The sequence below is a fragment of the Agelaius tricolor genome, unplaced genomic scaffold (assembly GCF_023055355.1).
Source record: "Agelaius tricolor isolate 1412-34295 unplaced genomic scaffold, bAgeTri1.0.p SCAF_5, whole genome shotgun sequence".
NCBI classification, from domain to species: domain Eukaryota; kingdom Metazoa; phylum Chordata; class Aves; order Passeriformes; family Icteridae; genus Agelaius; species Agelaius tricolor.
Genome location: NW_027269265.1, coordinates 43,553,911 through 43,572,139, shown reverse-complemented (window position 1 = coordinate 43,572,139; position 18,229 = coordinate 43,553,911). Strand labels below are relative to the sequence as shown.

The 18,229-nt window shown below is 43.3% G+C and overlaps 1 protein-coding gene across 1 annotated transcript; it reads right to left on the bottom strand.

The window, feature by feature from the left end:
• Positions 1–2,015: 2,015 nt before the first annotated feature.
• On the bottom strand, positions 2,016–7,421 carry COMMD9 (COMM domain containing 9). The gene is made up of 6 exons (XM_071427609.1): positions 7,307–7,421; positions 7,102–7,227; positions 6,620–6,759; positions 5,920–5,954; positions 4,606–4,709; positions 2,016–3,773 (listed from the first exon to the last, which is right to left on the bottom strand). The coding sequence occupies exons 1-6, from the start codon at positions 7,355–7,357 to the stop codon at positions 3,633–3,635; spliced, it is 597 nt and encodes a 198-aa protein (XP_071283710.1). The 5' UTR covers positions 7,358–7,421; the 3' UTR covers positions 2,016–3,632.
• Positions 7,422–18,229: the final 10,808 nt, after the last annotated feature.

Sequence of the window (18,229 nt, the reverse complement as noted above, 5' to 3'; positions counted from 1 at the left end):
AGAATAACCATAGTTACAGAACAGCTGACAAAATTACACCACTAGGTATGTTGTTGTTTGTACCAAAAACTGAGATTAAGCTGGACCGTTGGTGGTTTTTAAGAGAGATGTTCATTTAACAAGAGGGCTATCCCAGATAGGTCTCTTGATCCCAAAATGACTTCTTCAATCCTGATCTGGGCAGGTGGGCCCATCTATATTGTTAAAGAAACTCTATTATATCCAGTGAAGATTAGATTGCAAAAAAATAGAAACTAACATTTTTAACTTCGGTCAAAACAATTCTAAACCAGATTACTAGTAACAAAATAACTTGTTTGATGTGAAACAGTGAGACCTCAGTTATAAACTAAGCATAAACTTTGTATACATGTTAGTTTCAGAAGAGCTTGAATATATAAATTTCATGTATTAAACTCAAAACTTAGAGTAATTATTAGATCTTTACCAAACCATCATGAGTCTTAGAAAGTCTTCTACAATTTTAAACCAGAGTTTAAAGATCAGTAATTGAAGTAGAAGCTAGGAACCTTAAAGGCATTTTCTTTCTAAGCTTTTCTTGCTCTCAATCACACCTACACAATTTTTAGTCTGAACACCCTAAAGTGCACAATTTCTTGCAATAAAAGCTAGCATTGTTTGTGTTGTTTTGAATAATATAAAGTAGGCTTTATTGTTTGTAATGCTTTTTCAACACTTTGAAACAGATTCAACACAATGTCTGATTGTGAAATTACAATTTGAATTTAACTTGCATACTGTGTTTTACAAATAAGTTTATCACTGTTTTTCTTACTGTAACGGAATTAGCATCATTACCAAGTGTTCATGCAGAAAGTGAATTTTCTGTTTCTCAAATACTGGAATGAGGATGGAGCTTTTAAGCTCCACTTCACAATGAAGGCTTGTGGTTTCCTGGCAGGAGTTCATTCAGGTGATTCACATACTGTGACAGTTCATTCTTTAGTAATGTCCTTGGACAATCCTCCAGAAACACTTGTGGTGATGACCCCATTCAAGGGAGATGCAAACTGTTAAGTGAAGAATGGCCACTGCAATTCTGAAAGGCACAGAATATAGAGCTTACAAGGCTTAGTCATCAAAAGTGGCCAGGGATTTTACTGCTTCTTAAATAGGACTGAAAAACGGAAAGGCAAGAAAGAAGTAAGCAAAAGAGGACAGTGTTGGCACAGTAACAAACTGGTAACAGAGAAGAGATGAATCCATCATCTCTTAGGCTAGCCCTACCAAATAGCAGCAATATGTGGAGGGAGGATGAAAATCTAACTCATTTTAAGAGAGCAATAACTTTATGAAAAAGATCACATATGATTGCCTGCAGTAGCAGGCAATTTATTCTCTTTCTGTGTAGCAGTCTCCATAAAAAGGACTTTAATGTGAAGTTCTCCTGCTGTCTGGGTAATGACAGTCCTACTCAGCCTCCTTTGTTTTATGTACCTTTTTCTGAGCAGTCTCAGCTCTTCTGGCTAAGGAGATAAGAGTCCACAATAAAATACCTAACAATTTAGGCGAAGATTTGAAGGCAAGCTCCCACAGCATCCTAAATATTGGGCTAGAAAATACCAGTGTCTTCTTGGAGAATGACTTGACATCTACCCCTTGGAGTCACCAGATGTTTGGCATGTCTCTGGTTCAGTGGGCACACTCCTTTTGGTTAAGACTCCACAAGCAACTTTTAGCTACCTGCAGAAAGCTCCACTCTGCCACCAGAAAAGCCTTTTCAGTTTTAAATCTTCCTTTTCTTTACAACTATTCTATAGCTGTATAATTGTTTTACATGAGAACTATCAGTTCTTCATTGCATTGGACCCTTACATTTTGACTATAACTTTAGTATTTACCTCAAGAATTTCCTCTGTGTTTTGACTTCCTCAGCTCCTCTAGCACTACAGTACTTCATCCTGAATTATTTACCTCCTCAGTGATTCTTACCTTCTAAGACACTACTATATAAACTATTCATTTTTGGGGCTTTTTTTTAAGGCTAGGATGCAAAGGCAACAAAATTTCCTCAAACTGAAGTACTGTTAGAGATGTCTTTCACAACTTGAGTCTTACAGAACCTACTCTTAAATATCCATCTCCTCCATTTGAGATGTCCAAATTATACATGAAATGTACCAGTTTGCCTTGATACTATACTAAGCATTATAATCTTTGCTCAAGACATTAACAAGGGACTTGCCTCTCAGTTGATCTTGATGCATGAGCTGCATTTCATGAGCTCCATTATCTTTTAAAGGCACAGCCTTCACTTACACTTATATTCTAGCCTGCACTTTGGGGGTATGTGTAGAATTAATTAACAAAGTTCTTGTAGTTATGCACACTTCTTGAATGATTCTGTGTTTCCAAACGCAACAAACAATGTTTGTGTCTTGAAGGAGAACCCAGTGTTGCAGGAGAGATTGGCTTTTGCCATAAACACATTTGGATATAGACTTCTATAGAAGCTCATTAGAAAGAAGAATCTGAATTTTGTTGATTTTCTGCATTTAACTCCTCCACACTCGCAATGCACACATATTTATAAACTTCTAGATCAGGGTAATCCTCTAATATCGTACAGAGGTGATGCCCATGGAAGAAGGTGCCCTGAAACTGTATTACAATGAAGAGAAGGAAGTTTCAAACATGAATCAATTTGAATAGGAAACAAAAGAACCTTCTTCAGCAACAAACAGGAACATCCATTAAACCAGCCTAGAAACTTGGCACCATCACAAAGAGGCTGAGGTAACCCAGGACAACATCTCTTCCAGACTGAAAAGGATTCACAGAATCAATTAGCAGTTCATTCTTTAATTGAATGAAGATTTACACAAACAACAGAACACTTAGAAGAAGTATAGGCACATATTGCCACAGAGGGGTTTCCTACAGCACAGAAAACAGCCTTCAATTCTTTATTCTCCCAGTTTGGTTTTTGTGCAACAAAGACAAAGCCCAGAGTCCAATAAACCCCAAACATGAATTACCTGAACTCCTTTTTTACTTTTCAAACAGAAGGAGGAAATTAGTTCTGCTAAAGATGATGAGAACAGTCATTTTGCAAATGATGCTGTGAAGCTGATCAGAAGGGAAGGTGTTGTAGCATAACTGCCCTATTTCAGTGCATCATCCTCTAATAACAATGTGCAGCATGGCTCTGCTTCACTGAGAGGGAGAGAGTGCTACATCCAGCAGGCACCTCAGTACATGCACATCCCAGAGAGAAGCACCCTCCCTTTGTTGGAAGGCAGCCATTACCTAGCTTGAGCCTTTCAGATTCTCATTTCAGGACAGAGATAGAACTTGCTTCATTGGCTGCAGCTATTTGCTGTTTCCAGTTATGACCCTTGTGATTAAGCCAAGCTCCGAGCCCTGAAATCCTCGTCTGAAACGGCGAACAGCTTTTGTTCAACAACATAATAGGAAACCATTTCTTGGCATCCAACCAAATAAGTATTTGAGTATTAGCTTTTCAAAAGCTATCTCATTAATTCAAGAAAAAAACCTCTTTAGATTTGTTTTGCTGAAATAGACAACGTGTTACACTAGGCTGCAGCTTCTGACAGCTGTAGGTAGAGAATACTTCCCTTCCTTGCTGCTGGCATCCATGCCCTGAGCATTCATTTGTTTGCAACGGCAGAAAGCTGGTCCCGAATCCTTCCCAGACCTTCTAACATAGTATCCAGGGTTTCTTTGCTCAGTTCCACAGTCAGTGCAGAAACAACAGGATTATTTCCACATAAGGCAGCATCTTCCTGAATCTTAAAATAGGAATGCAGATGTTAGTTGTATGAAAAATTAATTTATGTGTTCTTCCAGAGCCGCTACAAAATGTAGTGTTTAATACATGGATTAAACAAAATGGTCTGAATTTGGAATCCAGCTCCATCCTGAAGAACCATGGCACATTTTCTAAGCTGTGTGCCTCACTAGTGAAGTGCACTCCCATTGACAGAGTGCAAGTGAGCATCTACTGCCATGAGTATTGGGATATTTTGAAGATAGTTGTGGTAGGAAGCCACATCTGTATCGAAAGCATCTCAGCAGATACCACAGAGGTACCACATTAACCCCACCCCACATACAGAAATTAGATTTTAATTCCTCCTCTGAATCCCACTCATCTGATTTTTATTGGTTGGGGGGGATCCAAAACTCTGCAGAACACAAGCAGAACACAAGCAGTAAGTTAGGTATACTCCCCAAATGACAGATGCAGCTAGTGAACAAAGTTATTAGTTATCTCAAGCAATTTCCCAACTAATGAAGTCAGCTAAGCATGCTTGATAGAGTGCTTAAAATTAAAGGATGATGGCTTCATGATTTATCTTCTTTTTTTCTGTAGAAAACAATGGTGACTAGGAACAAACATGGTGACTTCTCACATCCTCATGCACACAAAACTTCTGTGCAAGAGAGCTTTCATCAGAGACACCGTTCCCATGCTCTGTGGCATTTCAGGTATCATCTCTGAGAAAGTCCAATGGCCCACCAGGCATGAGGCAAGCACCAGATGCCTGTCTGAACTGGTTTTCCCTGGCAAGTCAGGTGTTGGACTTTGTTATTTGGGTCCTTCACAGCCACTGCCATTACCTTTAACTGCAGCAGGCAGGTAGGGACTGCCATTCTTACGATGCTGTCTGAAGATGTCTTGATGTCCACCCTCCAGTCCATGTCCACCAGCCGAGGCAGGGAGACTGGGAGATTAAAAATGGCTCTGTTAGGCTCAGCTCATGTGGTATCATGGTGATACCACAGCCTGCAACCTGTGACCACCACCATGCACAGGCTTCTCCACTTCTGGCCCTGGGAAGCGTACAAGTTTAGTTCCTACTACGTGGTTTCCCATCATTTTACTCTGGAATAAGCCAGTCTCTGAAGACCTCCTCATGACACTGGAAGGGCAAAAAGGGTTCTCCCATCATTACATGCAATGACAGTGCAGTGCAAGAAGCAGAGATAAATTTCCAAAGTAGCTGGGAGAAGGAGAGCAGTAAGATTCTTCTCCCCATCTTTATGCCCTGCCTTGCTGCCTGCTACACTCAACTGGTGTTTCATTGTGAGTTGCTCTGGCACCTGCATGCTTACTGCTCTGCTCTGAAACTGGTACGAAAGCACTCAGGAAAGCTTGTAAAATCTGGCAGTATCAAACATGTTATTTCAAGTTCCCCAACCAAAGCATCCTGCAGTACAGCAAATATACTGACAAACTGCAACCCTCACATTCCTTAAAAGTATTTCAAATATCACCCTAATTACATGCAGCCTAGCAGAAACCATTTAACAGGTGCTTTACGGACATCAATAGCTCAGAGCTGGAGACCTCCTGGGGCTACCCAAGGAAAGAAACACCAGTCTAACTTGGCTGCTAAGGAAAGAGCTGTCTCAGTAGGCAATTGCAGCCTGTTTTGAGATGCTTAGTGTCTTCCCCAGGGGTTGATTGCCAGCCTTCCTACTCACTACAGACACTCAAGTCACTTTCTCTCTGTGCTTTATTGTCTAACTGAATTTTTTTTCTGTCTGGGGAAAGGCTCTCTCTCCATGCCCCTCCTGCTTCCTTGCACAGAGCTCCAGGGGGCAGTGCACAACTGGCTGCCTTGCTCCTGCTTTTGGAACAAATTCCAGTTCACAGTCTGTCAGGGCCAGCACTTGGCAGCAGTTGCAACAGCACAAAATACATCTGTTAAGCCTTGTATGTTAATTTGCAAAGATTGATTGCTGGTGGCTTGGGAGGGGCAGGAAACCATTCACTTTTTTATGTTAACACAGATCAATCTGTTGGAATGTCTGCCTTGGACCACTGCCTTGGTCCCTATGTAATGCATGTCAAGATACTTTTATAAATCCAATACTAAGTTAATCCATTATTTCCTAGCAGACAATCTCATTCCTGAGATTACTACTTACTCTGACTGGCTTGTGCTTCATTCCTCCAAGCAGAGCTGTGAAAAAAGTGGAGAAAACAGTATCAAAAGTGCTTTTAGAAAAAAAAAAAGAGGTAAGCATTTAGCATGGCTTATCCCTGACTGAAGGGTCACCAGCAGTAAGCAGGAGACAGAGACTGCCTATGCTACTGAGTGCCATGGAAAGGCTGGGACTGGTGGCTAGTGGCAGGCAAACTGGTGACCAACCATGGGTTCTTCTGGAAGGGCAGCTCGTTTAAAGCCCACACCTTCCTCCCTGGTCTAATCAAAGCCGTGGGCTCCAAGCACTGAGATGTGCAAGCACAAGTCCCCTCCCCTGCCACCACCTCATGTATGCTCTATCACATACAGTGCCTCTGCACCTGAGCCATGGTGACAAGTGGATGGATATATAGGTACCACCTAGATCTTCTAGAGCTGAAATCCAGCCTTCTAAGTTTTATCATCAACAGTAGCATTTTCCTCACCACACAGCTGTTAAGATAAAAGGGGCTTTGCATATTAGAAATGTGGCCCACGTCTGTTTCAGAAGTCATGGGAAAACTCTGTGTGCCCATGGCTGTTTCATTGGCCATTTACAGAAACAAGACAAATATTCACGTTGCCAAATATCCACATATCAAACGACATACACAGGCTTTAAATCTCCAGCTGAAAGCAAATGGCAAGTGGGTAGCACTTACATATTCTCCAAGATTATCTTAGTTAAGAGGTTTTTCAGGTTTTGGTGGAAGTGTTCTGGGAAGAGACGGAGGATGTCTTCTGCCCCGGTCAAGCCGCGGTACACCACGTGCCTGGTGAGGTTGTGCAGAGCAGACACCAGCTGTCAGGAGACAAGAGAAGGGCTGCGCTGAGAAGCATTACATACAGCACAGGACGGGCCCTCTTAGCCAGGAGACACAGCTTATGCTGGAGACCCTCACCACCAGAGCCCTGAGCATCCAAGTACGGCCCGACGGCCTCAGCAGGACGGGGCCGAGCTCCTCAGCGCCCCCCGGTTCGCAGCCTCAGCCCGCTCCCTTCTGCCGCGGGCGAGGGTCGCTGTTCCCGCGCACGTCTCGTTTCCCGCACCTTCCCGAGGGCCTGGGCCAGCCCCGTGCTGGCACCGGCACAGTCCCGCTCGTTCCCTCCCGCCGGGGCCCGCGGCTGCCCTGCCCGGCCCTACCTGCTCCGCTTCCTCGGCGCTGACGGCGAGCCCGGGGCCGGCGCGCTGCGCCAGCGGGCCGAGCGCGGCGGGCGGGCTGGAGAAGCACTCCTGGCACAGCTGCCGCACAGCGTCCTTCGACGGCGCCTGGCGGGGAGCAAAGCGGGGGCGCTCAGCCGCGGCCCGGCAGCGGCGGCCCCGGCCCCCGCGGCCCGGCCCCGCTCACCTTCAGCAGGATCTGCAGAGCCGCAAAGTCCCCGTCCCGCAGCGCCGCCATCTTGGCGCCGTCAGCGCGGCCGCGCTCCGCCCGCCGCCATCACGCGCCCGTCACCGGGGCGGGGCCGGGGACAGGGATGGGGACACGGACAGAGACCGGGACACGGACAGGGAACGGCGCACGGAGAAGGGACACGGACACGGACGGGACGGGGGGCAGGGACAGGCACACGGATAGGGACAGGGACGCTCTCGGTGTGTGGCACTGCCCCTGCCGCTCCACTCGGGGCGTTTTCTACTCTGAGTGCAAAGCTCTGCCTCGGAGTTGAGCTGTAAACGCGCTGCTTTCAGCCAGCGGAAACGGGAGGCGAAGGATTTATCACGGCACTGTGATGGCGATACGCACCATTATCCTTGCAAGCTGTGCCTTTCAATTTGTGAGGCATTTAAATAAGTCCTCTTTCTGAGAGAGAATGTCTTCTCTTTGCCTTGCGTGGCTTCCAGCACATCTGGGTCCAGGGCATCACTAATCTATGGTCTTTCCCCGTCACTGCCCCTGTCACGTCCTCATCCTTATTTCCATCTCTGTTGGTTTGTAAGCAGAATTTTGCACAGTGAGAAATGCAAACATAAATGCTTCTTCCATCGGGCTTCACAAGCCTGGCAGGAAACAGGGTTTACTCTTGTAGAGAAGCAGATTCTTACTACACACACAAGGATAGAACAGAAAGTGAAGGGAAGGATGGTGAAATATTAATTTTTTATTTCCAAAATGAAAGGTTTGCAGCTAGTGGTTTAAACAATAGCACCCCAGTGGGGAAAAAGCATGGGGTAGTGGTTAGAGGTTGGGGTTTAAGAGCTAGGAAACCAGAATCACATTCTCTTGACCCTGCTTCAGTCTTTAGATGAATCAAGGTAGGTCAGTTTGTCCCGAGTGCCAGGAAGGTAATGGCACTCTCTGTATAACACATAATGTCCTGCAGTGGTAAGTGTGGGCATTTATTAACATCAGCAGTAAGCGTGGCGGTTGTGAAGGGATAAACAGAATGGAGGCACTGTGAAAAAACAACACTGTGTTACAATCTGAGGAAGTATGCCTAAAGGAAACAGGGATTGTTCACAGGATATACTTGTCCTTGCATCGTTGACCTCTTATAATCTGCCTGCTTGTCTTGCTCCCAAACCAATAAGGCTAACTTTTTCTAAGAGGTAAGCAGAATTTTTCTAAGCAGTAACACTTCTGAAATGCCCTATCTAACTGGGGGAGAGGGACACTTACATTTTTTCAGAACCTTTCTAAAGCAACAATTTTACAACAATTCAATAAAATCAGGTTGATCCATGCCTAGCTTATTGGGTTTCTGTGGCAAGGTTCTGGTAGTGGGAGGCTACAAGGATGGCTTTTTTGGCAAGTTGTTAGAAACTTCCCTCATCTCCAACAGAGCCTGAACTAACTGGCTCCAAGATGGACCTGCCACTGGCCAAGGCCAAGCCCGTCAGTGATGGTGGGAACACCTCTGGGATAGCAGGGCTAAGAAGAAAAAACAAAAGTTATTGCAAAAGTAATTTGTCCAGCTGGAATTAAATCCAGCAGGAAGGGGTGGGGGAAGGTGCTTTTAGGATTTGTTTTTTCATTATCCTGCTCTGATTTTTGACTGGTGATAAATTCAGTTAATTTCTCTGAGTCAAGGCTGTTCTGCCCTTGATGGTAATGTGAGTGATCGTCCATGTCCTTAACTCATGAGCCTTTTGTTACATTTTTTCTCCCCTGTCCAGTTGAGGAAGGGGGTGATAGAGTGGCTTTGGTGGGCACTGGGTATCCAGCCAAGATCAAACCACCACACCTGGGTTAAGGACTTAATAGTACAGAGTAACTTTGTCAGACAAGTAGGTGGAGAAATGGAAAGGATGGGAGGTGTAGGGTGGGGAGTGTAGATAACTGTCTCTGCCAGCTCTCACAGGAGTGTGTGGCAAGAGAACATTTACCTGTGAGTCACAGAACAAAGATGCTGCCTGCCAGTAAGCACAGCTGACATCCCACTGAATTTGTTCTCCAGTCCACCTCCTATTGCTGCCATTTCCTCACTCTGAGAGCCTTATAATTATGAAGAAATAATGACAGGTTTGATTTAATATCAAAATTGAAATGCTATTGTTTAATATCAAACTTGAAATAGCTGAAGCCAACAGAAGTGCTTAGTAAAATGCTTTATTTGGTTTGATCTTTTCTTCTTCCTTCCCTGCCTTCCTTCCTCTCCTCCTTCCTTCCTTCCCTTCTTCCATTCTTCTTTCCCTCCTTCCTTCCTCTTTCTTCAAGGTCAAGGCCTCCAAAATTAAATTATCATCAGGCATGAAGTGGGAGACTGCATCCTGTAAGGAAGGCTGGCCCTGTGATCAGTGTGATTGTCAGGAAGGTTTGAGAAACACCAGTTCAATTATCTGCTGTGCAAGAGGCACTTCTCTCTGAGTTTGAAAAAAGAAACCCATTTAGGGGAGTGAGATGGATTGGATGTCCTCCAGAAGTGTTTTCTCACAGCCCTTTTTTTACCATGATTTCATGTCTGTATCACCCAAGGGGACTCAGCTGTGAGTTCTGAGCCTGCAGATGAGTCACAGCACTGTCTGCAGGAATTGGGTTAGATCTCATGAACCAAATTGTCCAGTCATTGAGTCTGAGAATTAAATTTTGCCTCTGGGCTGGCAAATTTGCCTGCACCCAGTCTTGGGTGATACAGCTGGAGTACTGACTGATGTGATTCTCTCTTGGCTGAACCAGCCTAGGGTATCTGCAAATCATTCTCCCTAAAGTACTATAGGTATTTTTTTTCTCCTTGAGAAGTAAAACTGGGAAATACTAAATTTAGCTTGCCTACAATTCTTACCTGGAGAACTGTAATCTTTTACACTCCAGGGAAAGAACCAACAGTTTTAGCTCACTTTGTCCATTTAAGGGTCTCTGGGAGAGAAATCCTTGGGATATCAAGGATTTGATGAGAAGAACTATTATTTTTTCCCCTCAGAATAGCCTGTATTCACTGGAGCATGCCTAGCAGAGGAGTGGTCTCTTCCTTAAGGGCTTCCAGCTGCAAGGCAAGGCTCTGCTCTGTAACTGCTCCCTGCTGGATGGGTGCAATTTTAGTAAGAAAGTTGCCTATCCTTTTCAAATTAGAAATGCAGGATTTAGCTCCAAGGGAATGCATTAGAGAGATGGCATCAAGTGTGTTCATGGGCCTGGATGTAGACTGTGTAAGAGAGGAATGCTCTATGTCCCAGCCAGTCTGTGGCTAAGCCCTGCTGAGCTTCAGAGAACCAGGATTTCCAAAGAGTCACCCGTAATTAGTATTTTGACACATATTACTTTTTGCTGGAATTCAGAAAGACTGATTGGTGTGTGTTATTGGGGAAAGTTTCTGATCTGATCACTGAACTTGACAGGTAATCCTTGTTTAAACAGACTTAGGCAAGTCAGGTTGTTTTCATCTTCCAGTTTCCTACATTTATTCCTGTTGGTGAAACCCATTAACTATGTGACAGAGAACAGGCCAGAAGTACTGGGGATACACTATGGCCATGATTAGCAGTGCTGGCCTGGCTCTGCATGGCTGTGCACCCTCTTCATTGCCAGTCTGTTGCCTCTTGCAGTGGCCCAACAAAGTGCATGTAATGTACAATCAACACCCACTATTTGGCCCAATCTCTACTCACTAAGGACTTGTCATCTTGACAGGCTTTTATATTGTTAGGGTTTTTTAAGAAATGGAGCCAAACCATGTTGTTAACATTCGGGTTTGTACTCTTTCATGTCAGTTTTCAATCACCTTTCAGATGACAGTATTCCTTCCTCCCTGGCCTCTCAGCTGAAACAGCTGCACTTCCTTTTCAGTTTGGATTGCTGATACTTGAGACTCTTCAAATGGGACTGCAAGTTGGAGGGTAAGACCACTGCTGACAGATGTGATCCTTAAGGCTCGTGCCAGCAGATACTCTGTGTGCTCTCTAAGTCTGTGGACAGTTGCCTGCATTGCAGCTGGAAAATGAGCAGCCTCACACTGCTGTAAATCTGTATTAAAACTGGAAAGTGAGCAGCCTCACACTTGTAAAGAGGACATTGCACATTAACAGCTCATCTAAGGTAATTTTCTTTGCCCTTTGCTGCAAGACAATCCCTATAAAATTTGATAGGCAGCTGAGACTGCTCATGAGATCATGAATGTGTTCAAACTGCAAAGCATCATTGGGACAAAAAAAAAAACATTTGGCTGGAAAACACTCAAAAAGCTATTTGGCCTAAGCATCATACCAAGCCATTGTCTTTATTCAAGATTTTACAACCATTCATTGATGCTCATGAAACTCCTGGGAAAAAATTCTGTATAAGAATCAATGGAACTGCATCTGGTTTTATTAAGCAAATTAAATCATGCAACAAAACATTTTCCATGAGGTATTTGCAGCCCCAATGGCATAACAGAATCAGTTCTGACAAGACAGGAGGAGCAAGCCAGCACAGACAAAAGCAAGACATTTAAAAGCTCTTATAAAAGCAAAAAAGTAAACCAGCCTTTCCTCCCCACTCTCCTTTTGAATGTCAGTGTCCCTTAGCATGATGTGATCATGCTGAAGCTGAACAAGGAGGCAGAGGCCAGCACCAGCATGGGCTCCCAGCTCTCCCTTTTGGCTGCTGGAGGCGACCACCACTCTGTGCAAGCAGCTGTGCAAATATGGAGGGGAAGGCAGCAAGGGAAAGCTCAAACATGCTGGGGCTCACAGGTAAACTGGTCAACAGCAGCTGCCAGAAGTGTGTCCTGTGAGACAAGGTGTGTAACCAGCAAGCCTCAGATGTGCCTGGTTCAGTTGCATGGCTTGTCTCTTCCAGCAGAGGAGGTGACCTGCCATGGCAATTAGTTGATGACATCTGTTACTGGGAACCACTGCTGGTAGGAGAGCAGTTTCTGCACATCTGTGGAGCCTCAGGCCACCTTGGTGATTTGTGGCAGTTTAGCCTGTAGAGTGAAGCATCAAGTGCCAGCTCTGGAGCTGCAGTGATGCCAAGTATCAACAAGCCAGCTGTAGGCTCATTTCAGTTTAATGTTCTGTTCTCATTACAGAGTCTCACTATACCCCAGCCCATTGCAGTCTGCAACGTTGCTGTGACACAACCTATGAACTCTGCCTAACCATTCTCAGTCTGCTACGTGGTCTTGCTGCCCTTCCACTGTTCCACAGCCTAGATCCCACTGAGCACTGTCCTCTGCACTGCCTGCCTTTAACCACTGGGTGCCAGGTGCCTCCCAGCAGGGAGCCACTCACACACGGGCTCGTTCTCCTGCTTCAGGAGGAGAAGCACCAGCCTCGAACCACTTCACCCAGCTGTGCGTGTGCTCAGTTTACATTTGTGGTGAGGGCAGGTGTGTGAAACAGCCAGTGGCAGATCAAGACAGCCCCGGGCACCTAGGCGCTTCAAGAAATCGCATTGTCTCTGCTCCTGCAGCTCAGGCTGCCTGCGGAGAGGGAGGTAAGGAAAGCTGTAAGGTCGTGGCTGTGGCCCAAAACCGCAACAAGAACCCCATCGGTTCATTTCGTATGGGAATAGCTCACAGAGAGAGAACAGCCACCGTTAGTTTAAGTTACATCTCAGTAAGGCAAAGGGATTCATATCCCATTATCAAGGAAATACTGGAGTCATTCAGGCCCCTTTTGTTGCGATTGCTGCCTTTTATTGGTTTGAAATGACACTTTTGGAGGGCTTATTTCTGCCTTACTAGCTATGATTGTCTTTTCATTCGGTGTTAATATGCTGGCTAGCTCAAAGAACTCCAGATTAAGGTGCTAAGAAATAGCAATAAAATCATAAAGGCGCAGGTTATTTCAACAATGCCTTGATCACACATATAATTGCAACAGAAAACAGTTTCAACAGTAGTTTTCAACAAAAAGCAGTTTCTTTCTCCATTTTATATGGCTTTAAACTCTGAAAAGAGGAGGTATAACACAAACACTCAGAAAAGCCTCTATTAATGCCTCAAAACAGAAGAGCAGAATTGTAAAAACTAACAAACTGGAATATAAACGATTTCTCTTTCTCTAGAGAGGTAGAGCTTTAGCTCTACCTCTCCACGACCACGTCCTTAAGTTACCAAGCCATCATAAGGGTAAATGTCAGGATAAATGCTTTGAAAATGTCCTTCCCAGTATTATTAACATCACTATGGACTATTAAAATTAAAAGGCTCTTTAAAACGTAATTGACTTTTTCATTATTTATCTGCTGCTGCCGTTGTTCACTTCCATGTGTGTAAGTAGCAAATCCCCAGAGGGGTGTTTCATATCTGTATAAATGTATATTAAATGCTTTGCCTCTGGCATTTTAGAAATAGCACAAATGCAGCTGTGTTTATGCATCTATAATTTCAGGACATGAGCCAGCCTCTTGAAGAAGTTTCCACTTGGCAGATTATGTTGTCTTCTCTGGAGTTTTGCAAAATCTCAGTGTTAGTAACAAGGGTGTGTGAGGCAACGTCAGAACAGCAGAAATTATCTCATTACATTAAGACTTCATCCTATGTTTATGTGAAACATTATGCCACAAGTAAATTGAATCCAGTCTGCTGGGCTCTTACCAATAGGATAAGAATGGTATGCAAAACAGTACAAACTAATTACTTTTTTTTAAGGGAAGCTCTTCAAGCAGATTATGTAAAATACACCAAAACAGACTTCATCCCCAATGCCTATCATCTGTTACATAGTAAATGCAGCATGTGTAACAGAAATTAATACTTTCTCTAGAAAAAATACATTTAACCATTTTGTGTGCATTCATCCTAACTCACAAAGGGGGAAGCAAGAGAGAGGTGCTGTTTGGAGGTGAAAACAAACAAAAAATTGCAGTTCTGCAGGTCATGCACTCACACTGTGCTGTGCCCTGTAGCTCTGTGATGCAGAGCAGCAGCTGTGACTCTGTGAGCACACGAGGTGCAAACCAAGCTGTGGTGTGACAGGAGGGAGCTGTCAGTGGTGTGACTCTCACACTCAACATGTGAACTTTGGCAGGTCTGGTTTGTCAAAGATGGGAACTGTGTATTGGGTGCTTACTTCTGAAAGCAGAAAGTTCTGGTGTTTATAGAGTGCATGTCCTGTTGGCTGTTACTAATTTAATGAGGGTTTTTTTCTTAATTCAGAACATTTTATGGCTGTGGTGTTTTATGTTTTTTTCCTCTCAGTAAACTGCAGAATGGAGCTTGCAAAACCTCCAGCCTCTTAGGACAGGCTGTGTTTAGCCCTGCCATCCCAAGGTACGCAGTTTGATGAGTTAGCTGAGTGTTTTGCTGTGCTGAAAAGAGCACCTAAGCATTGGTGTGCTTGTTGTTCTGTTTCCTCCTGACTGATACATCCTGCAAACAATCCAACTTCATTCCTTGTCCCCACAATGACAGCATTGTACAGTGCAACAGATCAGCATCAACTGATGTGTGATGCACGGTGCCTCATCGTACCAGAGACGGAATCAAAGGGCTACTGAAGAGTGCCACAGCTTTAAAAAAATGACATAGCTGAACCTAGAATTTGTTTTGTTTTGATAGCTGTTGTTTAGACCAGGGTCCCCAGTATATTTTCTGTTAAAAAGATCTTTTGACGTGGCTAAAATTACCTTAAAATTACCTTAGTTGAAGGGTAAACCAAATGATCACAACTCTAACATCAACCCTAGGAAGTAATTCCCTAGCTAATAGCTACTGATGCTGCCCTGTCACTGGGGTGCTTGGTTGTTTTTACCCAGGCTGTGCAACCCCACTCTCACAGGTTGTATCAGCAGAAGAGCCCTGCCTGGGGAAACAGAGCTCAGGGAAGACAGCTGCAGGCAGGGTTTTACTGGTCAAGTGTTTTCCTGTGACAACAATATGTTTGCTGAGGATTTGTGTCAGCTCAGGAAGAGAATCTGTGCATGCAACAGAGAGGCTGGACATTGGTAGCTGACTTTGTAATTTCAGTGTGTCCACACACAATGCAAACCTGTGATTATGAAATGCATATAATATATAAAATGTAAATACAGTGGTGTAAACAGGGCCTTAAAGGTTTCTCCACTCTCACCTGTAACTCTTTGTGCCAGTGCTACACAGGAGCACTGCTGTCTGAATCCTCCTGTTGCAGCATCTTGCCAATGCACAGTGATGTTATGCAACTTCATTATGCAGTGACACAAATACCATGGAGCTGAAGCATTACTTTCAAGAAAAATTTATTCCAGCAGTAAAAAAAATGTTTAAATCAACACAAACACAGGGTTTTGGTAGTAAAGCAGCTGTGGGTCACCAACTGATCTGAATCAGCATGTCTTGAAATGAAGCAGAATGAATTCTCATACCTTCAGATACAAGCTGTCAGAGTTTAGAGAAGTGTAGATGCTTTACACCTCAGAAAATGTGTCTAAAAGTAGGAGCTTGTATACCAGCCTGGAAACAGAGCCATGTGTCAGCCTGTTGTGCCTTTTCTCTGCACTGTGGCTCTAGTGTGCAGTGAAGGGACAAAAGTGTGGGATAGAGCACAGCCATTGCAGCAGTCCTGCCAGCAATGCTTGTGATGTGGCTCCACTGGTGTTTTAGTTTGGATCAGGACTGTATTTTTCTTGCAAATCTTCTGAACATCTTTATTGCCTGTGCTTCATTTTGCATCGGGGCTGAATTTTGAGTGCAGGAGTTAGGTTCTGTTGAGTGAAATTAAACTGAAAAATATTCTCCAGAAGTGTACCCAACATGCTCAGACCTCATAAGGCATTCACTCTGGGGGATCCAAATGAAGGTGATTTGAATTGAAAAAAAATCCCTGGAATATGCATAGTGGGCATGTCACATCCTCAGCAGCAGCTGTTTGTGTAGAGCATCTATTCTACATGTTCTTTGTCTGCTTGACCTTACCATGCAGATGGAACTTGATCTGATGTTTAAGAGTAGTTGAGAGAACGTAGTTGTAGGGGGATAGAATAGAAGAAAATAAAGGTAGTGTAGAAAGTCATCTTACCCCTAAGGAGTTGCAGCTGGGCCAATTATCAAAGATTAGGAACAGGCCTGACTTTAACAGGCCACAGCTGTAACCAGTGAGATGAAGATGCTATAAAAGAGTGGGGTGGCTGGGTGAGAGGGGAACTGGAGTCAGTGGCTGCTTTGTGAAGAAGAAAGAGTCAGTGCTCTGAGGAGATGCCCAAGAGAAACACTAAGAAGGTGTGAAACCTTTGTGATAAGGAGACAACAGTATGGAACCCCTGCAATGAGATGACAACACCTAGTGAAAATTAGGCTCCAAATTTTTCATTTCATTTTCCCCATAAATGAAATTGACCATGTGAAATTCTTACTTTTCCATACACTATGATCGTTAGTGAATTAGTGCTTATATAATAACTCTGAAAGTGATTTGTCATTTCTGTAAATGTGCTGGTAGTGGGGAGGAAGATTACTAGTTTATTCTATAATATTCTCTAATATTTCACAACTTATACAAGTGGTAAATATTTCAGTTTTTGCTGAAAATGGACTCCCTTCAAGAGTGGAATGTTCCAGCTGAATCAGCACACAAAATTACAATGTAACTACAGGAAGTTGGGGGGTAAAAGGGGAAATTGCATAAAGAATCTCATGTCCTAGGTGACAATCAGCATATTGCAACCTAAATTGGATTTGGACTAGTATTTGCCTCTGCTTTTATTGTAAGAGTCAATGTGATTTTTAAGTGGTCAGGATCCTACCAGCTACATTTTATTGGGAAACATTAGCTCAGTCTGGAAATGCTCTAATTCCATAAACTGAGGCAGAAGTCCTAGAGAAAACATGTTTTCTATGGTAGAACATAAGGAGTACTGACAGCACCCTTGAGAATTTTCCTGAGCATTTCTAAATGGAAAGGCATTTGAGATACTGTTTAATGTAAGGACTTAAATTGATAAGTAAATGTTAAACAGTGTTTGGAGAAAGCTGGATGTTAATTAGTTACAGCTGCATTTTCAGCAGTTCTTACTAGAACTTTTTTAAGCAGAAGCAAACAGGAAGCATAACTCTTTCAGTATCACCACTGATTCAGATTTGATTCAACTAGGAAAGAAAAGTCTATAGTAACAAAAATTTTAAAACCCTGTTTCCTTCCTGGAACAGGAAATGTAAAAATAGGATTAGTCTACTTCCAAATTCTTCTAAAAGAGGTGAAAATGTGTCGCTCATTCCATAAAAAAACCACTTTACAGTGCTTTTAAAAAAGCAAGTACAGTGACCTAACCAGCTTCATATATGAATATGCAGCATATTAAAAGAACTGACAGAAAACATAAAAGCACACAGAAATCCCAGCTTCCTTGGTTTTCAACATCACTATTACAAGCTCCAAGCCAGTATCAATCAATTTAATCTCTGTGAACTATGAACCATTATTGATCCATAAAATGTAGGAGTCCAGACAATGGAATACTTGCTGATTTCTCTCTGTTGGAAGAGAGCAATATCAATATTCCACTCAAAATCACAGTCAAAATGGCTGTGATTATAACATGTAATTTAATTTTTGTAAAAATCACAACACTTTATTAATTAGATATTAGGTGCTTTATTTATTGAGCAAATTGACAAACACTATTAGTATGTAGAATGCTCCAGAGACTCCCACTTTCATTTTCTTTCTTTTTTTTTTTTTTCCCCTCAAACACTATTTGGTTTGTTAATTACAAAAGGTTGAGAAACAGTTTTGTTACAATCCAGGTTTGGGCTTGGATATTAATCCTTAGCTAGAAACTTTCTGTCCCAGTTCTCTCTTTGACTCAGTCAGTTTAAAACCACAGTAAGCCTCAAATACTGCACAATTCCAACCCCAGTCATCTTGAAATGAGAGCCTCAGAGTCTAAAAATCTCCTTCTGCTGGAGTCATGAGAATCACTGTGTTTGAACAA

What these genes read in the sequence shown, in the direction of transcription:
- COMMD9 (XM_071427609.1), bottom strand. Translation starts at nt 7,357, where the DNA reads ATGGCGGCGCTGCGGGACGGGGACTTTGCGGCTCTGCAGATCCTGCTG. An exon ending in CTCTGCAGATCCTGCTGAAG is followed by an intron (nt 7,228 to 7,306) that starts GTGAGCGGGGCC and finishes GCTCCCCGCCAG; the next exon opens with GCGCCGTCGAAGGACGCTGT. An exon ending in GCGCCGAGGAAGCGGAGCAG is followed by an intron (nt 6,760 to 7,101) that starts GTAGGGCCGGGC and finishes GTCTCCTGACAG; the next exon opens with CTGGTGTCTGCTCTGCACAA.